This window comes from Hippopotamus amphibius, chromosome 9 (assembly GCF_030028045.1).
Source record: "Hippopotamus amphibius kiboko isolate mHipAmp2 chromosome 9, mHipAmp2.hap2, whole genome shotgun sequence".
NCBI lineage: Eukaryota > Metazoa > Chordata > Mammalia > Artiodactyla > Hippopotamidae > Hippopotamus > Hippopotamus amphibius.
This window is the reverse complement of record NC_080194.1, coordinates 113698212-113724622: the sequence shown is the minus strand read 5'-3', so window position 1 is coordinate 113724622 and position 26411 is coordinate 113698212. Positions and strand designations below refer to the sequence as shown.

The 26411-nt window shown below is 54.0% G+C and overlaps 3 protein-coding genes across 3 annotated transcripts; 1 reads left to right on the top strand and 2 right to left on the bottom strand.

The window, feature by feature from the left end:
* Nucleotides 1–291: 291 nt before the first annotated feature.
* Nucleotides 292–10898, bottom strand: CLN3 (CLN3 lysosomal/endosomal transmembrane protein, battenin). The gene is made up of 16 exons (XM_057748885.1): nt 10572–10898; nt 10261–10383; nt 10029–10107; nt 8460–8556; nt 7576–7647; nt 7092–7171; nt 6870–6955; nt 6198–6270; nt 5970–6113; nt 5008–5120; nt 3757–3803; nt 3607–3675; nt 3455–3510; nt 3215–3308; nt 789–929; nt 292–682 (listed from the first exon to the last, which is right to left on the bottom strand). Exons 2-16 carry the CDS (start codon nt 10304–10306, stop codon nt 563–565), a joined length of 1317 nt encoding a protein of 438 aa, XP_057604868.1. The 5' UTR covers nt 10307–10383; nt 10572–10898; the 3' UTR covers nt 292–562.
* Nucleotides 10899–12299: 1401 nt separating this feature from the next.
* APOBR (apolipoprotein B receptor) lies at nt 12300–16859 on the top strand. The gene is made up of 4 exons (XM_057748883.1): nt 12300–12364; nt 12702–15371; nt 15463–15728; nt 15816–16859. The coding sequence occupies exons 1-4, from the start codon at nt 12308–12310 to the stop codon at nt 15883–15885; spliced, it is 3063 nt and encodes a 1020-aa protein (XP_057604866.1). The 5' UTR covers nt 12300–12307; the 3' UTR covers nt 15886–16859.
* Nucleotides 16572–21929, bottom strand: IL27 (interleukin 27). Its single transcript, XM_057748884.1, has 5 exons — nt 21789–21929; nt 19555–19727; nt 19365–19463; nt 18321–18479; nt 16572–17111 (listed from the first exon to the last, which is right to left on the bottom strand). The coding sequence occupies exons 1-5, from the start codon at nt 21817–21819 to the stop codon at nt 16860–16862; spliced, it is 714 nt and encodes a 237-aa protein (XP_057604867.1). The 5' UTR covers nt 21820–21929; the 3' UTR covers nt 16572–16859.
* Between the last annotated feature and the right edge of the window lie 4482 nt (nt 21930–26411).

Below are 26411 nucleotides of genomic sequence, written 5' to 3'. Positions count from 1 at the left end.
AGCATGGGTTTCAGCAGCTGCGGCACACGGGCTCAACAGTTGTGGCTCCTGGGCTCCAGAGCGCAGGCTCAACAGTTGTGGCACACGGGCCTAGCTGCTCCACGGCACATGGGATCTTCCCTGACCAGGGCTCGAACTCGTGTCCCATGCATTAGCAGGCCGATTCCTAACCACTGGGCAACCAGGGAAGCCCTGAAATGCTTTCTTTACACTCTTCTGTATATATTCCAAAGTGAGCTTACTGCTTTTATAATAGAAAATTTTTTTCAGAGAGAAAAACGGCATGAGTCATTTGATAAAATAGGCATTTATTCCGAAGGCATAAGGCCAAGAAACCAGTTTGGAAGTGGAAGAAAACTGCTGCCCCTCCATCAAAGGGGAACAGGACCTCAGCACTTTTCTACATCCCAGCCGTGTAAGGACAGTGTGTGTGGGGGTGGGTGGGGCGAAGTGGCAGAGCTCATGGGTGGGCTCTGGACTCTGGGCCTGGGGTCGGTCCAACCTGCCCACCTGTCAGTGTGGGCCCTGGTCAGTGTGTCCTATGTCCCAAGGAGTCAGAGTGTCAGGGGATTTGGCAGAGGAAGTCGTGCAGAGGCAGGGCCAGGAGCCCAGACAGGGAGATCCCCAAGGTGTCGGAGATACAGGTGGTTGCCATGGCAAATTCCCGGTGCTCATCGCTGGTCTGGGGAGGATGGAGAGCAGGGGTGAGGCTTCAGTCCTAGATACCCCTGCCTGGGACTTTCTCAGAGAGGCCACCCACCCACACCCCTCACCCAGCTGGTGCTGACCTCCACGGCAATGTTGTGAAAGGTGTTCACATAGGCCGCGCCCCCCAGGAGTCCCTCATACAGAATGATCAGGAAGACGAGGTAGATGCTCGGTAGGAAGCTCAGCCACACATCCGCCAGCAGGAAGGCCAGGTTGAGGCACTGTGGGTACAGGTGGAGGAGAGGCCTGAGCCTGGGACCAGAGGTGGGCAGGAAGGGAGGTGCCATCCCATCCAACGGCCCTGGTTCTGGGAGATGCTGATGTGGGTGAGGGCTGACAGGCCTGGATCAAATCCCAACACCCAGCTGGCCTGTCAGATGCTGGGATGTGGGGTAGGCCTTCTCCCTACTGAATCCCAGCATCCTAGACCTTGGGGGTCTCCTCTCCTCCTCCCTTTGCCGGTGTCACTCTTACTACCTGGGATGCTATACCACTTTCCCCCACTTTGGCTCTCCTAATCACCCCCTTTCACAGCTCAGCTTGGATCAGGGTCCCTCTCACTCCTATGATCTCATTCCTCCCCCCAAAAGCTCCCTGAATGGCGAGGTTCCCCCTATTTTACCAAACTGAGGCTATGGTGAGACCAGACGTTCTCAACTGGGTGTGATTTTGCCACCTGGGGGACACTGGCAACATCTGGAGATGTTCCTGGTCATTACAACCAGGAAGGGAGGGTGTTACGGGCATTAGTGGGCAGAGGCCAGGGATGCTGCTTGATAGTGTATAGCTCACAGGACAGCCTCACAACAAAGAAGGATCCAGCCTGAAATGCCAGTAACGCCAGGGTTGAGAAATCACAGCTTAGATGTTCCCATGCCCTCTAAGAAGGCTTGCTGACCCCACCCAAGGCTATAGGTTCCTTTCTCTGCACCCCAGTCCTTCAGGGGATCCCACTACCCCAGTTCTCAGCACACAGGGTCGCGTCCCCAGTGTGCGAGCCACCCCAGTGGGTCACATGCCTAAAGTACGCACAGATCACCTGTGGATCTTGTTATCTACACAGGCCTCGTCCTCAGAGGTTCTAATTCAGGAAGACCGAGAGGGGCTCAGAGAACACACCCTGGCAACACTAACGTGACCCTAGAAACACTGCAGACGCTTTCATCTGGAGCATTAGGCCAGGCACTTTCTGTAATGGAATTAAATGATTATAAGCTGCTAATTCTATGAGCAGCCTTGCTTAAAATTATAGCTAAGGTCATAAGCTACACATTTCAGTGGCATCTAATGCAGAACGCTGAGTTAAGAGCTGTTGATACAGGGACTTCCTTGGCGGTCCAGTGGTTAAGACTTTGTGCTTCCACTGCAGGGGGCACGGGTTCCATCCCTGGCTGGGGGACTAAGAACCAGAATGCCATGCAGTGCGGTCCAAAAAAAAAATGTTGATACAGTCTGGGACTTTGTGGATACAAAGCCCTGGGCTGGCAGTCCTGCTTAGATAAATAAGGAAGAAAGAGGATATTTGCATGCTGTTGACATAACATTAAAGTGTAATCTATCCTACTTCTCTATCTTGTTGTCATAGAATTGAGTTAAAGTTATTAAAAAGAGCAAAGAGCCTTCCTATAATAGCTGCAACTTTATTTTAAAGGTGACTTTTTATATGCCCTTTTGCTCCCAAGATTATGGCCCAGAGGGATATTAGGGTCATGAAGAATAATTTGGAGGTTGCCAAGGACTTGTCTTAGAGTGTTTTCAAGTCAGACCACTGAGAACGCTGACATTTAGAAACAAATGAGAAGATATGAATGTTTAAAATCATGTTTTCTTTTCCAAAAAAAAAAGAAGAAGGTTTTTTTAACAGTTACCTTCAGTGGCTGTAGACATATGACAATGAAACATGAATGCTGGTTACATAAAACTATCATTAGACTTTTGCAGGGAAAGGTGTTTTTGTTCATTTAAAGCTTAATCACTTACATGACCTTTGCCATGAACTTGCTCGCCAGCCTTGAGATAAATAACCTTTTGACTCCAGCCCCACTGATTCTATTGTAATTAACCATCCAGGATAAAAGAACTGGATATTTTCTCTACATTAGAAACATCATTTGAAAGCCTGCTTCTCTGCATAAGGCTTGGGCAAATAATGATTAAATAAGTGCCTTTAACTGACTAAGACACAATACAAATTTTTGTTCTTTCATTCTTTGCATTTCTATTTCTCACAACCACACCTGATTTACAGATGAGGAAACTGAGGTGCAGATTAGTTCAGGGACCTGCCCTAAATCACATGGCGACTGAGTACAGAAGCTAGGATCTGCACTTAGGTTTGCCTGCGTCCTGAGGCCATACATTTTACAAAGATTCCTGCTGGCTTCTGTTCCTGTGCTTAGAACATGATGGTATGCAATCAATACCCCCTGCTGAGGGAGGGAAACATAGGGGCCTGGGAAAGCTGGGAGCCAAGGCAGGAGGAGAGTGAGGGCCAGGGGCTCAGTACCTGCAGCAAGGCCAGGACCCACGTGTGGCGGATGCGACAGCAGCGGAGAGAGGAACGGGAGACAAAGACACCGGCCTGGTACAGCATCTGGTACCTTTGAGGGGGCAGGGAGTAGGAGGAAGCCCCTCCGGTGCCTAGTCAGCAGGGCAGCCCCTCCCAACCCCAGTCCTTATCATCAAGGGCCCCCCAAGCCCACCCCAGTCCACCACCCGTCCTGCCACCCACCCTCACTCTTCTCACCAGCGGTACTGCTGAGCATGACTCAGGAGCGTGTTCCGGAAGAAGAGGAGTTCAAACTGTACCAAATACCAGACGGAGGAGACCCAGATGGGGACGTGTGGGTACCCACCTCCATCACTATTCCCATACCCCTCCCAGGAGCCCTCACTCACCAGTCCCTGGTTGATGAAATACTCAGCAAAGTAAACCAGCACCAAGGGGACGATGTAGCACAGCAGGCCCTGGAAGGGTCAGGAGACATAAGTGGGAGGCTGGGAGATGAACACTGGCTGCAGGGGACATGTCACAGCCACCATCCCTACCTTAAACACAGTCCACCTTTCCTGAAGGGAGAGGTGTGAGCTGGAGCCTAGGGCGGGTAGGGAGAGAAGGGTAGGTCAGGTTGGCACATTGACTCAAACAAGCCGTGCCGGTGTGCAAGAATCAACCAGCCAGGGACTTCCCTGGTGGTGCAGTGGTTAAGAATCCACCTGCCAATGCAGGGGACACAGGTTCGATCCCTGGTCAGGGAAGATCCCACACGCTGCGGAGCAACTAAGGCTGTGCACCACAACTACTGAGCCTGTGCTCTAGAGCCCACAAGCCACAACTACTGAGCCCACGCACCACAACTACTGAAGCCCATGTGCCGAGAGCCAGTGCTCCTCAACAAAGAGAAGCCACCGCACTGAGAAGCCTGTGCACCGCAATGAAGAGTAGCCCCCACTCACTGCAACTAGAGAAAGACCAAACGCAGCCAAAAATAAATACATACATACATACGTAAATACACAAACAAATACATCTTAAAAAGAATCAACCAGGCAACACTACAGTGTGAATGCACACAGGCCACTGGATTGTATAATTCAAAACGGCTAAACTGGTAAATTCATGCTATGGATATTCCACGATGATTGAAAAAAAAAGGCAGCTAGATGAGACCTCTTCATGGCTCTTGTATAGCTTGACAGCGGTACACCCCCACCCCAGCCACACTGGGCCCTTTTAGCTGTTTCCTGAACACACAAGCTTATTCCCACCACAGGGCCTTAGCATGTGCTGTTCCCTCTGCCCGGAACCTATTCACCCCGATGCCCTATGAGATATCTTCAAAAAGGCCTTCATTGACCACCTTCTCTAAGCAGAACCCCTCTCATGCCCCCATCTATCTTTTTTTTTTTTTTTTTGGCCACGCTGCGAGGCATGTGGGATCTTAGTTCCCTGACCAGGGATCAAACCTGTGCCCCCTGCAGTGGAAGTGCAGAGTCCTAACCACTGGACCTCCAGGGAAGTCCCCCCATCTGTCATTTCTAAGCACATCACTCCGTTATGTTCTTCTAGTTCTTATCAATGCGTGAAAACAATGTGCTTGCAATTCGGTTATTTGTTTACAAATGGTACAACACACAGTCAGTACTCAATGGGTATTTCTTGAATAGACGAATGTGATTGGCTCTCACCATCACCGGCACGCCCATCCACTTCCTCTTCTGATTGCCCACAGTAGAGAGGAAAAGGCTGAAACTCAGACAGAGAAAGTGACTGCTCTGACGGGCTTCTGTGTCTCCTACCTGGCTTCAACTCGGAGGCCTCGCTGTTTATCAGGGGCTGCCGGGCTGCTGTGTCTGCATCCTCCTCCCCTCCAGGGTCCTGGGGCCCAGGAGACGTGAGCAAAAAGAAATAGCTAGAAGTGGGCAGAACGAAGAGAAGATTAAAAAGCCTCTGTCAGGCTGGAAAGGGCACTCCCTCCCCTCCCAGGGCTGCCCCCCTCTTTCCTCCTCTCCTCCAAGGCACCCTAACCCCCGGCCAGAGAACTCCAACTGTGCAAAAATGCTTTTTCTCTCTGGAGCTGAAATGTATCTCAGATACATTGAGAAACATTAGAAATGTTGTTTCTAATTCACAGGCCCTCGTTTTGACTCCTGGCTCACACCAAGCATGTTTTCTTGTTATTTTTCTAATAGCCACTCTAGATACCGTTTATCACGTTACCACGTGTTCATCCTGTGCTAGGCCAGAACTTTCCAAAGTTCGGTCACTTATGTTTTGTCTTCATGATATTTGCCATACCCACATTCCTCCTGTATATAATATTTTTTACTTAATATTTCCCTTCAATTGATTCACTTTTTCTACCTGGTCTTGTCCTAAGTAAAAATCTGTGAAATCATAGGTTTGATCGACCAATTAAAATTGTTTTCCTAATACACAGGAAAATGCACACAAAATGAACAGAATCCACCCTTGTCCCCCTTAAATCATCATGGGAACCACATCGTACCGAAAGCTTCACGCATGTCATCACATGGGGAAGCAAGGAAAGCTACCGCCATTTGAAACATGGGAAAACTGAGGGTCAGAGACGTAAAGCAACTTGTCCCATTCAATACAGCTAACAAGTCGCGGCTCCAGAAGCCAAGTTCAGGCCTATCAGAGTCCAGAACCGCCCCCCATGGCTGTAGGGATCTGAAGATTGGGATCATGACCAAGTTCTCTCCTCGAATCCCTCTTCCTCCCAGCCCCGGCCGCTTACCTGGCCAGCAGCAGGGCGGGGATACCCAGCATGGACAGCAGGGTGTGCTGGGGAGAGAGGCCAGCCTGGGTGAGGCCCAGGTAGGACAGTGCCCCCAGAAGCCCTGCTCCCCCAGTACCTGAGGACCACCAGGAGATCACAGCCCTGAGGAGGAGAACACAGTAGCACTAAGAAGGACCAGGCCAGCAGTGGGACCCCCTCCCCTCACTCCCTGCTCTGCCTGCTTACCTGGCGTAGAAGGCAGTGAGTGAGAGGAAGGTGACCTCCCCCAGACCTGAAGAGATGCTAGCCAAGACCACACCTGGGGGAGGATAAGCATGGCAGTGGCCACACCCAGCCTTTCCCCATACCCCCAATCCCCTAAGGGGCGTGGCCACAGCCGCCTCTGCATCTGCCCAGAGGGGCTAAGATCAGATCCCTTGGACAGGCTGGGCTCCAGATCTGAAGTAGAATCAACAGCTTCCTCTGCATGTCCTCTCATAGGGAATGGTGCCTCCATCCAACTAGTTATCAAACCAGGAGCAAGAACTCTTTTTTTTTTTTCTGGCCGCACTGCGAGGCTTTCAGGATCTTAGTTCCCTGACCAGGGCTTGAACCCCGGGCCATGGCAGTGAAAGCACTGAGTCCTGGACCACCAGGAAACTCCCAAGAACTCATCCTTGGGGCCTCCTCCATCTCCATTACGGAGTCTTGGTGACTCTGCTCATGTCAATCTCCATCTAATCCATCCATTTCCTCCCATCTCCCCCACCACCTACTCCTCCAAATTGACCTCATCTCCCATCTCCTATTATGACAGTCTTAGCAGCTTCTGGGGGTTACCTCTCTTCTGGGAAGTTGGAAGGATGCTCTGCTGTGGTTCCTTTGAACCCCCCACCGGACACAAAACTTCACACTCACCACACAGGCTGATTGCCACCGAATGAGAAAAGGCAACCAAGATGAAGCTTCCAGCCGCACAAATCCCACAGGTGAGCACCCGGGGGCTGAAGGGAGATACGAGGGGAGGGGGTGGTCAGCGACCACTCTCAGCTCCCCAGCCCTCCCGCCACCTCCTTTGTTCTCCCAGCCTCCCCGCTCTCAGATCCCACCTGCCTCTCCTCCCGCCACCCCCACCCAGACCTGTAGGGCAGCAGATGAAGGCCAAGAGGAGCCAGCAATTTGATGACGAGGGTGGGAAGGATGTCTGCCAGGAGCACTGCCTGGGACCGGAGAACAGAATGAGACCCCAGACCTTCCCAGGGACAGCCCTTCCAACCAAGCGGCCAAGGCAAGACAGAAACCAGCCCATGAGACCTGCTACAAACACAGGCTCTGAAGTCACACAGATCTGGGTTCCAGTCCCAGGTCTGCTGCTCCTTAGCTATGGGTCAAGGTATTCACATTCTCTGACCTTCAGGTTCCTGATTTGGAAAACAGGGACGATTATAGAGCCTAACTCATGGTACTGTTGTGTGGATTCAATAAGCCAATATACGCTGCACACAGGAAGGGCTCTGTAAGCGGCAGTCTTAATTGATAGAGTCATGACAGTACCTGCTGGGTACTGACGGGGTGTGGGTGGGGTCCAGAGTAAGGGTGAAGGGAGGACCAGGTGGGTACTCACAGCCGTGGAGACAGAGTTGCAGTCAAATCGAGATGAGCTATTGTGGGAGGTGGGTGTTGGGTCTGGGTCCACCTGATGTGAAAGAAGAAAGTCTTTCACCCAGGCAGGCGGGGGGGCAGACAAACAGCGCCTGGCTCCACTCCCAGCTCCTCTGCTCTAACTGGAAGGATGGCCTTGGGTCAGCACTGGCTTCTTAAGACCTCAGTTTCTCCATGTGCACAATGCACAAAGGGAGGTTTCCATAGACGTCTCAAACTAATGGTCCACACGCCAAAGATGGTCCTGTAAATGGACTTTATTTGGGTAACACCTGTGGGAGCTTTCATTTGAAAAAAAACAGGTTTTCAGAAAAATCTGATCTTGGACCAAATCCCCTGTTGGACCTGCAAGGTGGTAGCTGCTCCCCTTGGGCCTGCATCCTCCAGCTCATCATAGACAAGAGGTTCTCAACCAGAGGTGATTATACCCTCCAGGGAACATTTGGCACTGTCTGAAGACATTCTTGGTTGTCACAACTAGAGAGTGGGAGATACTGGCATCCAGTGGGTAGGGGCCAGAGATGCTGCTAAACATATTAGAGTGCACAGGAAAAGTCACACAAAAAATTATCCAGCCCAAAACGTCCACAGTGCCAGGGTTAAAAAACCACACCTTAGACCGTAGTCCTACCCAGCCAACGTTTGAGTTTGTAACTGGTTTGCAAGAACCAACCGACTCATAAAGACCTTTCCTGTTCTGAGGTCTGGGAACTTTAGCCATCTTGCCCCACCCCTTAGCCACCTCATCCCATGAGTTTTTCAAGTGGGTCTCTGCCCAAGGGTGAGTCCCTCATCTTCCCATAGGGACTAAACATGGTGGTGGTGGTGGTAGAGAGGGTCACTTACGTGGCTCTGGTTCCCAGGTGCTCTCTGGTGACTAAGGATGTCGTGGGCAGCACTGAGCATCACCACATAAGAGAAGTTGTTGCAGAGGCCCAGGAGCCTGGAATGAGCAGGACAGATTGCCCCACTCCCCAGTTTTATTGAGATATAATTGACATATAAGAATAGATCATAACCTCCTTTTAGGACTACAATCTATTCACAGTCCTAGCACCAAACCTCCCCCTTTCCTGTGCCTTCTTTTTTCTCTATGGCCAGACCCCAACCTCATTTAATGCAAGGGTTAGAAATACAGACTTTGGGATGACAAACTTAGGTTCACATCTAATCTCTGAGACCTCTCCCAGGAAGAGAAGGAAGGCATCCTTGATGACTCTCTCCTCCAAGCTCCCACCATGATTCAGTTCCTGGGGCATTTCTCATCCACTGATCCACTGTCTCTGACTGGTACGGTAGAAAGAACCTGCGGGCTTGAAGCCCAAAGGACTACGTTCAGGTCCCAAGTCTGCCACTTCCCACTTGAGTGGCCTCAGTCTACTCATGTGTAAAATGGGGATACAAATCTCTCTCCTGACTATCTCACAGACTGCTGTAGAGATCAAAACAAAATAATACCTGGTTCACTTACTCTCATCTCCCAGAGCTGCTGTCAGTGATGGGAAGGGACCTGGGCCCAGCACCAGGATTTCATGTGTCCTTTTCACAAGCCTACGAAGTGGTACTGCTGCTCTTCCCATTTTACTGCTAAGAAACTGAGGCTCAGAGAGAGAGAGCCTAACTTCCAACCCAATCTGCTACCCAAGTCCTTGATGTTTAGGTTAGTGCTAGAAGTATTTCCCAAGGCTCAGTATTTGAATGACTTTAGGAGGTAGATGGATGACTTTTAAAAGGTAGTGACGGGACTTCCCTGGTGGTCCAGTGGTAAAGAATCTGCCTTGCAATGCAGGGGAGGGGAACTAAGATCCCACATGCTGCAGGGCAACTAAGTCCATGTGCCACAACTACTGAGCTCACACATCTCAACCAGAGAGCCTGCGCACCACAACCACACGCCCTGGAGCCTGTGCATCACAATTAGAGAAGAGAAAACCCACATGCCACAATTAGAGAGAAGTCTGTGTGCTGCAAGGAAAGATCCCACATGCCTCAACGAAGATCCAGAGTGCTGCAACTATGCAACTAACACCCAACACAGCACCCTCCCCCCCCCAAATGGCAGTGATGTATTTACTTAAACATGTATTAGGAAAATACTGCCTTTCTGTCCAGAGTAGTGATTTACAGTTTTCTTTAAAAAAATACATGTATTTAAAGATTTAAAGGCTGAGTTGGTTGGAGTAATAACATGAAGAAAATAACCCTACGGGTCGATATGCAAAGCTGGCCAAAAGTTGAAAGTGACAAGGGAATGAGTGAAATTTGGGAAATTTATGCATGGCGTCAGGGCAAACCAAGCGGTTCAGTAATTACTTTGTGGATTCAGCTCCTTTTTGGAAGCTCAACTCTTTCTCCCCTCATCCCTCTTGTGGCTTCCCTCTTCCCACCCTACTTTTACTTCTTCAGGCCACTCACCAGAAGCCCACGGCGTTCTTCCAATGCGCGCCCTGACGGTCCTGCAGCGGGGGCCGAGGTGTCGGATCGGCCTCCTCCCCTGGAAGGGAGAGAAGAAGCGGGCCCCCACCCCACTCTCAGGTGCACGATGGCCCAACGGGTGTTCTCCAGGGACCGACCAGCGCCCTAGCCTGTCAGGTAGGTCTCAGGGACAGAGAGAGTCAATCCCCTGAGGGTGGGCAGGAATACTCACCCTCTGAATCCGAAAGGCGCCGCCGCGAGCCCGCACAGCCTCCCATGGCATCAAGTTCAGGTCCCCCGAGGGGTCCAAAGTCAGCGAGAGTTCAGGGTTGGCTCCGATGGGGCGGATGAGAGTCTGCGACAGGTGAGAGGGATCAACTCCTCATTGCCGGTCCCAGCTCCGGCTTCTCGGCTGCACTCGCGCCCCACGAGCCACGACCCTAACCCCACGCTCCATCTCGCGCTCTCGCACGCCCCACCTCGCCCCCACCCGTCGGACTCTGCCCCCGCAGCCTCTAAAGTAGGGGGCCCTGCAGGCTGTACCTTTAAGAGAACCTAAACTTTCCGCACCCAGGAATGACGAGTCACGTGACAGCACCGGAGGGTCCCTCATCACGTGCTTGAAGGTCCTCACCACTTCCGGCTCTTCTCTCTATCTTCGCTTTAGACCTTCCCAGCTTCGGGGCGTGGGACTGAGAGAGGCTGGGAGAACCCTGGAACCACTGGTGTAAAACTGGGGTGGGTAGGATCAGCAAGAAGAGCCATGACGTTAGTTGGCGGCGCCCAAGGCCGTGAGTGCCAGCACTAATCATGGCTGCGAATGGCTTCAGCTCCTCCGCAATTGCCGGAAGCAAATATGGCCACCTGGCTAGCCGGGACTGTTTCTGGCTGACAAAGGAAGCCAGCTTCAGGTCATTCTTATTTCTATCAGTGCCTTTAGATTGCTTTAGAAACTGCAAATAAAGATAACACCCACCTAAAAAGATTTTATGAATTATCTATTGGCAGTATCCAAGACAGTTAAGAGAGCCCTTTTCTCAAATTATCTTAGAACCAAAGTAGTTCCACTGTGGTTTTATAGATGAGAAGACAAAAAAGGAAAGTTACCGATAAACATAGAAAGTCAGACCTAAAGGTGACCTTAGAGACTCGGCAATAAGAAATAGAGCATCAGAGGCAGGGGTGCTGGCTGAGCTGGCTGCTTGCAGGACTCCTGCCTGCATTAAGGGTGCTTAGACCAGATGATTCTAAGGCCCAGGGTTCTGATTCTGTGATCTCATCTAGTTCCACTAATTGGAAATTTGGTAAGTGAGGATCAGGGAGGGGACCCAAGGAAGAGATGTAGATTAAGATCACTTCACAAAGTCCCAAATAAGGAGCAATTATTCTCTTACCTTCCTCTAGGTGGTAAAGCAGCATCCTGAATTTTCTTCATCACGTCCTTTCCCTGCTAATCTCTCTTGTGGGCTTCCAGCAGTCAGCGCCCACCACTCCCAGCTCTTTCTCACCACCAGTCCCTAAGACTGCTGTTTGAAATGTATCCCCTTTGGTCTGCTTCCCAGATCACTCAACCAATGAAAAACGGGGTCCTACTACCCACGCAGGGCTCTGGAAATTCAGCAACATGTCATACATGGCCTCCACCTTCAAGGAACTCAAAGGAGGGTGGGAGGTAGACATGAATAACCACAGTATGAAGTTTAGCCAAGTTTCGTTTCGCAAGAATGACTACAGGTAAGGGAATGAGCATTGAAGCCACCCATCCAGCCCCTTCTTCCTCTTGGGGAAGCATTAATGACTCTGAAATGAGAAGCTAGAGCTCTCACCAGCCCCCTCCTCACTCCTACTCTTTGTCCGCAGGCAAAACAGGAACCACAAACCCCAGCTTCCTCTCACAGAGAGGCTGTGGCTTTGAGGGGAGACGGAAATGGCTGAGGTGTAAATACAAGACCTGAGTCACTTGAGCTGCAGTTGCCACATGTTCCTGCCCCCCTCCCCAATTCTGAGGTCTCCTGCTCCCACTTTTTCCTTTTGGTCCTCCTCCCTTGCCCTTTAGCTCCTAATGTACACCACCTCAGTCCCCTGTGTGATATACATCCATTTCCCAGCCTGGACTGGAAGCAGCTGTGGGCATTGCAAAAGGTGGGCAGGGCTTGGGGTGGGGATGTGTCAGGGAGAGACAGGGGAAGAGGAAGTGTCTTGGGTTCTGGGGAAGGCTGGCTTGGTGGGTGGGGATGGTCATTGTCAGCTTTCTGGACACACAGACAGAGACAGACAGCATGGATTTCCTCCGGCTACATCTCCCTGGGCTGCATCAGGCCTTGAGGGGGGCACTGGTGAGAGGGGCAAAGAGAGGCCAGAGACTTTCACCCTGCTCCCTGGGGCCTCACCTTCCTTTCTCCCTTTGAGCTTCTCTTCAGACTCAAAATTCCTTGCCCAGAATCAGGCAGCCTGCTAGCCCAATCTTCTCTGGATTTCAATTCCCTCATCTCCACAAACACATCCACACACCTCTAATCTAGGCCCTTTCCTGCCCCTTCTGCAGATCCTGTCCTTCTCCTCCTAAATCCTGGAACCCCTCTTCCTTCTCCCAAGTTCCTCTGGCCCAGGGCCCCCAGGGAGAGGGCTGGTCCTCCCCTTAATGCCTTTGTCCCCATCCCTCTTTTCTTCTAGGAGTCTTTCAGCACCTTTGTCTCCTACCTTATAGGAGATGATGTCCCCACTGCAGAGAGGAGGGAGGCGTGTGCAGCTGAGGAACTGGGGGAGGTGGCTGCAGGAAGGCTCCGGGGGAAGGCAGAGGAGGAAGCCCAGGAGGCCGTGGAGGGCCTTGGAGGCAGTCAAAGCAAGGGTGATGGAGGGCTGAGAGGACCTGGAGAGACTGGAAGATGCCAAGAGGAAAGCTCAGCTATAGAACAGACCTGGGGTGGGGGAGAAGGCAGCTCCCACGGGTCTCAAGCAGATAAGCAGGACACTGTGGCCTGGGAGGCAGCCACGGTCACCAGATGCCAGGATTCAAGTATCCCCTTGGAGGCCAGAAAGAAGTCTGAAGCAGGGTCTGAGGCTGGTCGAGACAGGAGCAGCCAAGCGCAGGAGAGTCAGGAGCCCGATGAGCAGGAAGTGAAGAGTGAGGAGACACTGAGAACCTGGGAACAGGAGGAGGAGGAGGAAGAGGTCAGGGCAACAGAGCCAGTGGTGGCCACAGGGGTGGAGTCAGAGTGGACCTGGCACAAGGAGCCTGAGGGGAAGGCCGGTGCTGATGGGCAAAAGGTGGCAGAGGACAGCAAGGAGTCAGAGCAGGTGGTCGATGAGGCAGCTGCAGAGGAGATCCAAGGGCCTGGGGCCAAAGGGGCTGAGAGGGAAGAAGAGGCGGTAGTGGTAAGGGGTAGCCAAGGCACAGGGGCACAGGGGACACAGCAGCCAGGGGCAGAAACTGAGGATGGGGAAACCTCAGGCAGGGAGGAGGCTGACCTCTCAGGAGTTGGGGAGATAGAATGTGGGGCAGTCCCAGGAGAAAGGATCCCAGAGGGTAGTGAGGGAGTCTGGGCCCTAGAGGAGACCTCCAAAGGAGACCAAGGGGAGGAGGAGGAGGTGGATGAGAATAGAGAGGTTGAAGTGAGCCTGTTCCCCAAGCAAACCCAGGCCCTGGGAACTGAGATAGTGGAAGAAACAGCCAAGGACCAGGCAGCAGGGAGGGAAGCTGAGGAAGGCCAGGGGTCAGAGGGGGAGGTAGGGGAGGAATTTGAGGGCCAGGCAGATCAGACTGAGGAAGAGGCCGTGAGGAGGCAAGACGCAGAGATCAGGGCTGCTCACACCAGGCTCAAGGAGGTGCTGCAGGCAGAGGAGGCTGAGAAGCAGCAGGAGAATTGCTGGGCCTTGGAGGCTGAGCTGCTCCAAGACAAAGTAGCAAATGAGGCTGAAGGTGACGTTGACTTGGAGGCAACCCCAGAGGCCAGGCTCGAGGAGGAGTTCAGCGGGGAGAGGGGTGAGGAAGAGACTCAGATGGGGGGAGAACCATTGGAGGTGAGGTGGGATGGCCTTGAACGCAAGCTTACTGAAGACCAAGAACCTGAGCTGGTGGAAGGCCCCCAGACCCCAACAGAGCAACTTGAAGAGGGGCAGGAGGGTAAGGAAGAGCTCTGGAACATTCCAGCTCTAAGCAGAGAGGAGACAGAGAGGAGCCTGGAGGGATATCCCAGGAATGTGGGGTATGCAGAGCCTGATAACTCTGTGACCGAAGCCTGGGAAGACAGGGGAAGAAGGGGTGTGGAGAGAGGGAATACCCAGGAGGAAAAAGCAGATGCTGAAGAGGGGAAGGGGGAGGCTAGAGGAGGCCAGGCACTGGTGGCTGAGGCTGAAGGAGGCCAGGAGTCTGCACGACCAGAGGTCCCAAAGGCTGGGGAGTGGATGAAAGCAAAGGAAGCCTGGCATGGAGCAGAGGAGGGGGAGGCTCCTGGAGCAGAGAACCAGGAGCTGGGTGGAAGGCAGAGAGCAGAAGCAGGAATCAGCCAGTCATTAGGCGAGTCAGACGCGGCAGAAACCAAGGAGGAGGAGGTGGAGGCCACTGTGCCCTGGGGGGAAGACAGAACATCCAGGAGATGCTCGGGGCTGGAGGCGGAGGCTCTGGGCCTCCAGGACAGGGAGGACACAGAGGCAAATTCTTTGGCTACCGAGATTGTGGAAGATAAGGCAGCCAAAGATGGAAGGGCTCCTGGGACTGGGGAAGGCTCAGACAGAGAGGCTGAGGAAGCATTTGGGAGAGACTGGGATTCAGAAGCGGGAGAAGAAGCCAGCAGAGGTGAGGAGCTGGTAGAAGCTGCAGAGGGAGAGAAGATGGGTGGGCAGGAGTTTGGCCTGGAGGGCTCAGCAGAGGAGGAGGTGCCTGGCAGAGGTGGCCAAGCAGAGGTTTTTGTGGCCACTTGGGAGGGTGAGCCCCGGGGAGAGGAGGCAGAGGTGGGGGAATCCGCAGTGGCAGAAGGAAGCTGTGGGGTGGATGGCGTTACCTCGGGCCCCCAGGCGGTGAGGGCGGAGCACCTCCCAGGAGGGCAGACCCTGTGGGAAGAAGAGGCTAGAGGATGGCAAGCGAGGGAGCAGGGGAAAAGCAGTGAGGTGCGGCGTGGGGACCAGCACCCCGAGGAAGGGGCCCAAAGGCCCCTTGAGGCGGAGGACATCGAGGTGACTGGAGACCAGAAGGCAGAGGCCGAGGAAATTGATCCAGAAGACCTGGAGGATGCTCAGGGCCAGGAGGACCCGCTAACCAAGCAGGACCCTGCAGAGGCTGAGCCCGGACCAGGCGGGGAAGCTGCCGGGAGCGCTGGAGGGGATGCTCAGGGCAGCTGGAGTGAGGTGAGGGCTCCAGGCAGGGTCCAGGGCCAGACAGAGCAGAATCTCGGAGCCGAAGCTGGCCCCATGGTACCCTGCGCCCTCTTCCCTGCAGGCCCTGCTCCCTGGGTCTCGCCTGGATGTCTCTGTGCCGAGAAGCCGGGTGCTGCTGTCCCGCAGCTCCTCACAACGCCGCTCCCGGCCCTCTTTCCGCCGGACCCCCGCCCCTGAGCAACGGGAGGAGGCTCGCACCCCCCCACTGGAGGAAAAGCTGTCAGCCCCTGAGCAGAGGCTTCTCGAGCCAGAGCAGCCCCCGGAGCCAAGCCCTCCCAGGCCTGAAGGGACTCCATTGCCAGCCAGGAGAAGGCCCCTGGGCCAAGGGTAAGCACAGGGTGAGGTGACCGGGCTGGGATGGGGAGGCTGATGGTACCTGGAGACCAGCTTCCATGGCCTGTCTTCCCTCTGCAGGTTTGGCCTGGCACACCCTGGCATGATGCAGGAACTGCGAGCCAGGCTGGGCCAGCCAAAGCCCCAGTAACTGGGACCCGAGACGCTGGGATCCAGGCCCTGAGCGAGGCTCAGAAGACTGGGTTACATCCTGCTCAGCCCGACTCCCTCTGCTGTCTTTGGACGCATCTTTCCCACCATCTGGGCCTTAGTTTCTTGGTGTGTCATTCACCGAGCAGACAGAACCAGATGTCTGCAAGGGCCACGAACTTAAGGAGTCTGACTCTCCAATGCAGCTGATGGACCACTGCCCCACTGGGGTCACCTCTCTCTGATGTCCTGCCTTGCCTCCCCTTCCAACCTGTCTCAGCCGCTTGGAGGACTGAGCCAGGACAGAGACAATCCTCCCCACAGCCTTCCCTCTCTGTTGCCTTGACTCCCCACCCCGCCACCAGGCTGCTGCCTAGGAGTCATGCAAACCTCTGGGTTGAAGCCAGCCTGGAGGAAAGGGTCAGGAAGATCAGTGGAGCTCCATGTGCAGTCAAAGGGAAGCAGACCAGCTGCTTGAAGCTTCCACAATGGGAGCTCAGTCTTGGAGCTCTGCTGGTTACTATGGCAACCACCATCGGAACAAGCCAGACTGGGGGAAGGTGGGCCAGGAATCCCAAAAATGTAGGTGCAGAGAGGAGTCCAGGGTGACCAGAAGCTGCAGGCTCCATTCCAGGGCCCCTTTGGGTGTCAGACACCCCCTTGTCTGAAAAGAAGCCGAGGCAGAGAGAGGGTGAGAGGGCTTTATTAGGCACCCATGTGGCAGCCTCGTTGGAGGATGACTAGCAGGCCCCCCCCAAAAATAAATAAACCATTTTTCCAAACAATAAATAAATATCTGAGAAATAAATATCTGGCAAGGACTGGAGGGGCCTTAAGTTATTGGGTGGGCTCTGGGGCGGGAGACCAGTGGAGTCATGCCTTGTCTAAGGCAGATGAGCTGGAGGCTGTCTGTTGGCCCAGACGCTCGTCCTCAAGTCCTGATGGGTGGAGGGAAGGGGCTAAGAAGTCACTCCATCAGGGCTGGGAGCTGGGCGTGGGGAACCTCAAGGCCTGGGCTGGGCTCCCAGTCTGGGAGAGCAGCAGCAAGTCCCGCACGGCCCGAGACAAGACAAGTTCCAAGGAGTGGAGTAACTGGTAGGTGTAGAGGAGCCGGGGCCAGGACACCCGGGCTGACATCTGTGAGGGGCTGTCCAGAGCCCCTGGGAGCAGCCCCTTCCCCTCCTCATTCTCCTCCTCCTCAGGGAGGTTGAATCCTGCAGCCAGCACCTGTAAGGAGAGACCCGTGGGTCAGAGAAGGGCCAGCCTGAGACTCCAAGTGAATCCTTGTTTCTTTATGTGCCCAGTGGTGCAGAATGACATCAGAGACCACAAGGGCATGATTTCCCTGGACAACCCCTACTTCACATCTTCCATTATGTCATCATTTCATGTGAACTGCATGATTTTTTTTTTTTTGCTTCAAAAAAATGGAAGTCACAGAGCAAGATGGTACTCATGGAGCTAGCTCTCACTCATCTAGGATTGGCCTGGGGACTGGGGTTCTGGAAGGTCCCCTCTCTCTCTCTCTTTTTTTTTTTTCTGTACCATGGGGCTTGCAGGATGTTCCCTGACCAGGGATTGAACCCTGTCCCCTGCAGTGAAAGCCTGGAGTCCTAAACACTAGGCCACTGGGGAACCGGAAGGTCCTCTCTTAAGGGTCATCTTAGGACCAGAAACGGGCAGAAAAGTGATATGGTTAGTTTTTATGCTGTTTTCATTTTCTATTCTCCTTTTATTAAGGGTAAAATTCCTATTTCCCTTTGAAATGTTCAGGAGAATCTGATGATGTCAGAGGATGAGAGAGAAGGGAACCTGCTTTGCTGTAGGGCCTGCCAATGCCAGATGCTGTCCTGGCTTCTCTCATTTAAGACCAAGACCCCAGAGAAGGCAGAGATTCAGGCAGCAGAACTAGGAGCTGGTGCGCGCGCACGCACGCGCGCGCGCACACACACACACACTCTCTCACACACACACACTCTCACACTCACACACACTCACACTCACACTCAGATGACCTGTAGCATCTCCTTCCAGACTTATCCTACCTCTGGGCAGGGGTGTTTTAAAAGAGAACCAAGGGACTTCCCTGGTGGCGCAGCGGTTAAGAATTTACCTGCCAATGCAGGGAACATGTGTTCCATCCCTGGGCTTGGAAGATCCCACATGCTGCAGAGCAACTAAGCCCGTGCACCGCAACTACTGAAGCCCGCGCACCTAGAGCCCATGCTCAGCAGCGAGAGAAGCCACCGCACTGAGAAGCTCGCGCATGGCAACGAAGAGTAGCACCTGCTCACCGTGACTAGAGAAAGCCCATGCGCAGCAACAAAGCCCCAACACAGCCGATGAACAAACAAACAAATAAATAAAAAGAGAACCAAGGAGCCTCAATTCTGTGTGTTGGTCTCTGGGGTCGAGGAGGGTGGGTGGGCACTCTACCTGGAAGCGGAAATGCTGCTGCAGATCTCGGAGGTCCAGCCTCATGGCCCAGAGCTGCATCCTCTCTGAACGGGTCCAGAACCCCTGGCTCCCCAGCTCGCCCAACAGGGTATGGAAGGGGCGAATTGTCATGGAGAGGAAACAGAGTCGTTCTGGGTCCTGCAGAAGGGGAGGGAAGGCATCAGGAAAGGCCTGCAGGCCAAGGATGACCCCCTTCAAACCCAACCTCATCTCTATTTGGGTTCCATTCCCAGCATGAACTCCAATCCCCATTCCATCCCTGTATCCATTCTCATCCTTAACCCCATCTCCGTCCCTGCTCCCGTCCTATATGCCCATCACATTCCCATCTCCACTGTCTCTGATCTCTATCCTATCTCCTTTTCCAACCTCATTTTCAGTCCCACGCCTGAATTCATCTCTAACCCCCAACCCCATTTCCATTCTTCTGTCACTCTCTATCCACAACCCCGTTCCATTCCCTTCTCTACCGCCCCACCCCATCTCCATCTCCTCACTTGTTTTCATTCTGTCTCCAACTTCTTTCCCATTCTTACTCCCATTCCTAATCCTCATACCATCCCTCTTTCATGTGTCCAGCCTCACTGTCACCATCTCTCCATCCCATCTCCAACTCTACCCAACCCCATTCCATTCCCATCCTCACCAGTGATCCCCATTCTTTCTCTATCCCCCACTTCATTATCATTCTCATCCTCCAACCTTCTTCCCATCCCTAACTTCTCACCATTCTCACTCCTAATACCAGCTCCACGCCTCCTCCGTACTAATCTCTAACCCCGGTCCCATTCAGTCCCCATCCTCACATCTTGCTTGCTCAACTTCATTCTTACCTTCTTCCTAATGCCATTTCTTTATTCCAGCCTCATCTTTATATTCAGTGACCTACCCAGCCTCATCCGATTCTCTCCCTCAATTTATCCCCAAATCCATCTTCAATTCAATCCCAAACTTCATCTCCATCCACCCCAACCCAGCCTTATTGCCAGTTTTCCTGCCCCACCCTGCCAGTCCCCTACTCACAGAGAGGCCATGCCAGGCTTGGAAGGTCAGGGAAACGTTGGGGAGCTGTTCTCCCAGGGGCAGAAGGTCCAGGTTCACTCCTGGCAGGTGAGATTCAGCCTACGGGGCAAAGTCTATTAGTGGGGGCCCAAGGGAAGTGGGGATCTTCCCGTCCCCACAGCCAGTCCTCCTCTGCGTTAGGGAGACTCACAAAGTGATGGGCCTGGACCCGAACCTCGGAGAGCAGCTTCCTGGCGAGATGCAGGCTGACCTTGAACTCCCTCTGCAACTCCTGCAGGCTCAGGGGGGGCCTCCCTGGGGGCCTCGGGAATCCCCAGACACCAGCTCGAGCCAGAAGCAGGGAGAGCAACAAAAGGCTGAGCCCTGGAGAGATGAGAGGAGGGTGGGCAAGATGAGGGAAGAGCTGAAAAAGAACTCAGGAGAAGGAAGGGACTGTGCCTTTACTGAGCCTGTGCTACAGGCACACACCGTGTGTCATCTCACTGACCCCTCAAAACCACTAACGAGCTATTGAGACACCATATGGCATCTCTGTACAATGAAAGGGAAGTGCCCCTTCCCCTAGGCAGACACAGTCGTGCACAGAGTACCCGCTTTTACAAGCAGATCTCAGATTGGTTCTTAAACCCCACTAACTCCCTTGGCCAAGAATCTTTCTCAGTGAACAAATTGCACAAGGTCATATGGCAGCCTGGGTGCTATTATCCTCCCTATTTTGCATATGGGGAAAGTGAGGCTCAGTGAGGTTGACTCGCCCAAGGTCACACAGCCAGAGGGTGAGGGAACCAGACTGGATTCCAGATCTGCCCAAATACAGAGCCTGCGTGTATCCCCCAGGGAACTCAGGGGAGGCCGCCACCTCCCCTGGTGCGGGCACAGTCTGTTCTGCCAAGGATTCCCTGGGCTTAGCCAGGCAGCTCTGATGGCCTGAACCAGGGCCCCAGGGATGGGCTGGTGATGTTGAAGGTTCTATCCCAGGGAGTCAGAAGGACACATTGGTCCAGCCTCCCCCAAGGCAGGTAGATGACGCTGTAATGTGGGAGGAACAGGGGGTGCCAGGCGAGGCAGGAGGGCCTGGAATGGAAGGCAGAAACTCTGTTTCTCATTCAGGTTCTTCCCTTGAGCAAGTCACCTCTTATCTCTGTGCCTCAGCCTCCCATCTATAAAATAGGGGAGTCAGACTGGCTGATTTCTGAAAGTGCTTCCTGTCCTGCATTTCCTGGAAGGAAGAAAGAGGGGCAATGGTGCTGGAGCTCTGGGAAGAGGGCCATTTCTTCTTCAGGGAGAGGAAATCTAGCAATCACTAGGGAGTTACACAATTCTCCTCGAAACCCAAACCAAAACTGGCCGCTAAGTCTAAATCTATTCCTGCTCCCCCTTCTCTCCATGCCGCTTTCCTATCTATTCTTGATCTCTAAGCCCCGGGCTCTGCTCCTCGAAATGTCCTCCCAGTAAAGACTAAGGGGAGCTTCTGGGTGCTTCCACTACCCCCATGGATTTCCAGAGGTGGTGGGTCATGCCTGCAAGCTCTAGCATTCAAGCTCCCTGGCTTGGGGGCCACGCTGGCCCCCCGGAGACTGAAGACAGAGTGGGGGTCTTCCTAGCTCAAGGGTTGGGCACCCCCAGGCCCTGGAAGATACTGCCCACCCAGAACCGAGCTGTGCAGTCTTCTACTGAGCCCCTGCTTTCTGCCAGCGTTCCGGAGCCCCCAGACGCTTCCCTTGGTTTCTCCTTTCCCTCTGCAGCCAATCCTAGGGCTTTGGCCCTGGCCGTTGAAGGTTCTAGCCCCATTCTCCAGTCCTTGGTCCCTACCCTGACCCTACCATCAGCTCGTCTGCCTAGAGCTCTGGCTCCAGCCTCTGAGCTCTTCAGTCACCAGCTGCAGCTTGGACGTCCTTCCAAGCGTCAAACTCCAGACCCCTGACCCAGTGCAGCTGCTGACGCCTTGCGCCCACCCCCCTGCTCCTGCTGTCCCTCCTCTAGCCAGCCCCAGTCTGCTGCCAAGCTGACTTATCCCTGCTCCTCCGCCCAACGTAAACGCTTCGTGTATCTGCCTGGTCCTGATCCTGGTCAAACCACCTGCCTGACTCTCCCCATTCACGCCGGTCAAGTCTTCCCATCCTCAGCCCAGCTCTCACCAAACCTCCTGCCTTCTACCCTGTCCCCCTATTCATGCCAGGCCACCTGCCCCATCCTCTGCCCAGCCCTGGCTTGACCATTACCCCTCTGCCCCGGCCCCTCTCCCCAGTTTCTGCCTGTCTCATTCCCATCCTCCAGTCAGCTGTATCCTGTATCCTTAGTCTTGGCCACTTGGTAGCCCCTCAGCCCTTGGCCCCTATCTGCAGCAGTCCAGTTCACCCGTCCTCTGCCCAGTCTCGGCCAAGCCCGCCACCCCTCTGTCCCCAGCCCCGGCCTCAAACTCACGCCAGCCAAGGTCGCCTGCCGTCTGGCCCATGGCGGGGCCCAGCCTCTTTGGACAGCCATCTCCCAGGCAGGGGGAGTCTTATACTGGGGGCTGCGCCCGGTTTCACTTTCCGTCCTGCTTGTACTTTCGGCTTTGTGTTCAGTCTTCCCTCCTCACCACCCCTTGCTGAAATGGGGAAATGTAATTTCCCTTCCCAGAGGGGGTGGGAGGTGCAGTGGGGGTGGCGGGAAGCTGGGGTTTCAGTCCATCCCAGCTCCTGACTCCCTGCTGCTGTCCCAGGTCCAGCCCTCCCCTCACTTCCCCACGCTTGGCTGAGCCACCCCTCTGCTTGCCTGTAGGTCCCAGAGACTCTCACCCCTCCTGCTTCTCTCCGTTGTCATCCTCCTCCTAGTGCCATCACCAGCCCTCTGTCCTTCGAAAGATGGATGGCCAGGTAAGGGGATTGCCCATTAGAGGGGACTTGGAATTTTGAGTCATCCTTGCTCTCTTCTGGTTTACCAGATGGGTGAGGGAGGGAGTGCCAGGGAAGTCAGGCCTCAGTGGGTGGCTGGGTTGGGGCTTTGTGTGAGCCCGTGGGTCTCCGTGTGGGCAGAGTCAGAGTTCAGTCTATAGTCAGGGTCAGGGCTGGATGACAACAGGGTCATTCCGGGCCAAGCTCGGACTTCAGCCACGAGCAGATCTGGGATTAGTGTCCAGTCTATAACTCTGATCAGGACTTGGTCTAGGACTGGCCTCAGAGCTTTGTCTGGCACCCACGTCCTGACTCTGCCCTGTGTTTGGGGTCAGAGCTTTCAATGATCTGGGGGCTCTGCGTGGGGCCGGTTAGGACTGGGCTTAGAGCTCAGTCCAAACGGGGCACAGATCTCCGTCTGCGGCCAAGATTCCGGCTGAGCCTGTGACTCAGGTCAGGACTCAGGCTTGAGCTGAGATGAGAGTTTAATCAATGACCAGGGTCAGGGCTCAGCCTGTGGCCAGGTTGGGGTTCTGTGAGGTCAGGATCAGGGTTCAGCCAGGTCCCAGAATAGTTCTGGTGTTTCTGCTCTGTAGACGGCTGTCAGGGGCTCTCAGAGCTGGTGACAGATCTCCCTTCCAGCACAGCCCCGCCCTCAGCCCCACCCTGGATTTCCCATCTTCAGGGAGAAGATCGGGGTTTCTTGGTCTTCCCCCAAGCCCATTGCTGCCACTTTCCTTTTAGGACGCATGGGGTTTCCCTGCTGGGTCCCTGATGTGAGACAGAAACCAAAGGGGCTTCCCCTTCCTACACCCTGCCTCCTCAGCCGTGCCTGGGCAGGGCCATCTGGGACCAACTGCCAGGGAAGTACCAGCCCCAGCCAGGGAGCAATCCCAGAGAGCTGCTGGAGGAGAAGGAAAGGGAAGAGCAGCTGGCACCTGCCTAGCCCCGACCAGTTTCCCTTGCAATGCCCTCCAGTGGCAGCAGCCCGCTCCCTCACATTCCATGCAACTGGTTTTCCTCATTGTGGGGTCCCATCCATCCTGAGATTGATGGTGAGGACAGACAGAGGCCCTGGCTGGTCTTCCTCACATCCCCAAGTCTGGCCAGTGTCCCGGAGGCATGGCCACCCCTTATCTCCCACCCCGACCACTCCTGACTCCTTGCCATCATCCAGAACTGCTTTACCTTTCAAACCTTGAACCCCATCTCCCACTCTCTGACCACAGCCTCCTGGCCTTCCCAACCTTCTCAGGGTTCTCTGAGACCTCCCGGCCCTTGCTGCTTCTCAGCCCTTCTCAATTTAGCTGCAGCGGACTCCTCCAGCCTCGGCCCTCTCTCCAGCCCTCTTCCTCCTTCACCAGCTGCTTCTTTGCCTTTGCACAAGCTGGTCTCTCTGCCTAGAATGCCCTCACTGCCTTGTCTGGGGTTCCCTTTCCCAAGCCTTCTCTGTACCCAGACCCCTTGGCACAGGCTTTCTCCCCTGAATGGCTCACTGCTTCCTGCCATAAATCTTGTTTCCAAGATTTCACATTTCTTTATCTTGCTCACTCTAGCTATCCTCGCTCATACCTCTCAGTCATACCAGCATCCTCATTGCTCCTAGAACATGCTAGGCCTGCACCTGCCTCCGGGCCTTTGCACTTGCTTTTTCTTCTGCCTAGAGCACTCTTCTTCACATCTACAAAGCTCACTCTCTCTGTACTAGTCTGCTCAAATGTCACCTTCACAAATGGGGTCTTCACTGGTGACCCTGAATAAAGGCAGCCCTGCCCCTGAAATCTCTATCCCTTTCCCTGCATTATTTTTCTACATATCATTTTAGATATCAAACATTTTTAGATATTGAACATTTTGTCTTTTTTTTTTTTAATCTGTCTCCATGCAGTAGAATATGGGTTCCACAAGCATGGGAATTTTTGCCTGTTCTGTGCACTGATGTATTCCCAGAAGCTAACAATAGCAGGTTCTCAGTAAATCATTGAACATCTGTCTTCTGCCACAAGTGTCTCATTCAGGTTCTGCTCATGGCTGGTGAGCTGTAGATTGCCGGGACGGAGCAGCAGGTCTGGGAGGAGCCAGAGCCGTGAGGTCTCACAGTCAGCTTTTTCCCAGTCTGGCCAGGGCTTCAGCCAGGTGCTGAGTTGCGATGGGGAGGGTGGCGGTAGGAGGCATCTGGGCTGCTGGGCATGGCCCTGGGCTGATGATCTTAACAGATCCTTGGCAAAAAGCCAGAGATCCAGTGAGGGCAGTGCCAGCCTCTGTCCATATCCTTGGAGGATGGGCATGTGCCCATCTCTGCCCACCTGGGCCTCAGTTTCCACAAGGGGATCTTGGCTGGTGGGCTGAGACTTGGGCTGGGGCCAGCAGGAAATGGAAAGGATGTGGTGAGAGGTAAGAACTGCTGGAAAGGGCCGTAGACTCTGGTGTGTAGCTAACCCTTATGGTGACCTCGGGTGAGTCACTAGCCTACTCTGGACCTCAGTTTCCTCATTGAAAAGTGATCACAATTTTCAAATGCTGCCACTATTATGACATAGAGAAATTAAAACCTGGATGATTAAAAAAAGAGAGAGAAAGGAAACAGCCACCAATTTTTCTGATTATTTTCCAAGCCCTGTTACAGCTCTGACCATGTGGGGCACTCCATGGGGTTGCATGGGAATACTGAGTTCAGGAAGCAGAAGTTAGAAGCCTCAGATGTGACATCAGGATGGAATCAGGGAGGGGAAGTCTTGTTCAAGGTCATACAGCAGATCGGTGACAGAATGAAGACTGGAACTCAAGTCCCTCGTTTTCAGCTTGGGCTGGCGAGGGGAATCCCTGGACCCTGTGACCTCAGCTTCAAGGTTTGGAACTAACCCCTAGGTGAAACCAAGATGGGCTTCAGTGAAGGCGGGAAGGCCGGGGGGGGGGGGGGGGGGGGGGGCGGGGGCGGAGATGAGGCCAGGCTGGAGCTGGGGCCACACCTCTGAGTCTCCCAAACACAAGTGATGAGACCTGGAGGCTAGGCACAGCACCCAGCTGCTCCCATGAGAGTAGAGGTGAATAAAGCTCTGCGTCCCAGCCCCATCATTGGACCCACTGTACGCATGCGCCCTGCTCCACACCACACCTCGGGTTTATTCTCAGTATGTACTCAAGGCAGCAGCAGTGCAGCTTGGGTGCCCCGCCTCTCTTCCACCGACCTTGGGGGCTGCCTCTAAATATGGTGTCTCTTAAGGGACTAACGACCTTTGGGGGGGGGGGAGCGGGGGCGGGGCTGGGAGAGCCTGGCAAGGGGAAAAGGGCTTCTCACCCTCCGTCCCACCTCTTTTTTCTGTGCGGGGGCGGGGCGGGGGGTGTAGTCTCAAGGCCACGGCAGGCACGTGAGGGAGGGCTGAGAGAAAGTGGGTACAGGGGGCACCTTGCCAGGGATGAGATGTTCATGGTTGGATGTTCTGTGTAAATGATACAGGAATGCAGGGGCAGGAAGACTGAGCTAGGCAGGGTGTGAGAAGAAGGCGGGAAGCCAGGTCTGTTGAGTGCCAGGAAGGAAGAGTTCGAAGCCCAGGAGGCAGGGCTGCAGAGAAAAAAACACCAGCCTGGGGGTGAAAAGTCCCGGTGCAAGTCCCGGCTCTGCTCTGCCCAAACCCACTGGGCTTCAGTTTCCCCATCTGGAAAATGAGGCTCACGATCCCAGCCCTGCCCACCTCTCAGCCCAGACGTGAAGGCAACATTGGGAAGGTACAGGGCTTCCAGGATCGGGGCCCCACTGAGGAGTCAAACAGACCTTTCACAGCTTCAACACTTCCCAGGGTGACCTTGGTCAAGGCAGGAAACCTCCCTGTGCTTGGCTCGTCTACCAGGTGGGGATGCTACTCCTACCAGCCAGATGGGGCAGCTGTGATGATTGAGCACATAAATGGCTGGCACTGCCACTGAGTAGCTGTGTGATCTTACGTAAGTTGTTTAACCTCTCTGTGCCTAGGTTCATCATCTATAACATGAGGAAAGTAATCCAAACCCATAAGATTGTTTAGAGAATTCAATGAGCTATTGTTTGTAAAGTGCTTGGAACAGGGGCTGGCAAGATTGTAGGTTTTAGCTATTGGTATTTGTATCAGGCCTGACCCACAAGGAAACTCTCAAGAAATGCTAGTTGTCCTTAATAAACACTTGGGCTGGTTGT

Coding starts and splice junctions, on each gene's coding strand:
- CLN3 (XM_057748885.1), bottom strand. CDS start 10,306: ATGGGAGGCTGTGCGGGCTCGCGGCGGCGCCTTTCGGATTCAGAGG. Junction 8,557..10,028: donor AAGAACGCCGTGGGCTTCTG/GTGAGTGGCCTG, acceptor TGCTCATTCCAG/GCTCCTGGGCCTCTGCAACA. Junction 683..788: donor TTCACAACATTGCCGTGGAG/GTCAGCACCAGC, acceptor CATCCTCCCCAG/ACCAGCGATGAGCACCGGGA.
- APOBR (XM_057748883.1), top strand. CDS start 12,308: ATGGATTTCCTCCGGCTACATCTCCCTGGGCTGCATCAGGCCTTGAGG. Junction 12,365..12,701: donor AGGCCTTGAGGGGGGCACTG/GTGAGAGGGGCA, acceptor CTTTTCTTCTAG/GAGTCTTTCAGCACCTTTGT. Junction 15,729..15,815: donor AGAAGGCCCCTGGGCCAAGG/GTAAGCACAGGG, acceptor TTCCCTCTGCAG/GTTTGGCCTGGCACACCCTG.
- IL27 (XM_057748884.1), bottom strand. CDS start 21,819: ATGGGCCAGACGGCAGGCGACCTTGGCTGGC. Junction 19,464..19,554: donor GGGTCCAGGCCCATCACTTT/GTGAGTCTCCCT, acceptor TTTGCCCCGTAG/GCTGAATCTCACCTGCCAGG. Junction 18,480..19,364: donor AAGCCTGGCATGGCCTCTCT/GTGAGTAGGGGA, acceptor CCCCTTCTGCAG/GACCCAGAACGACTCTGTTT.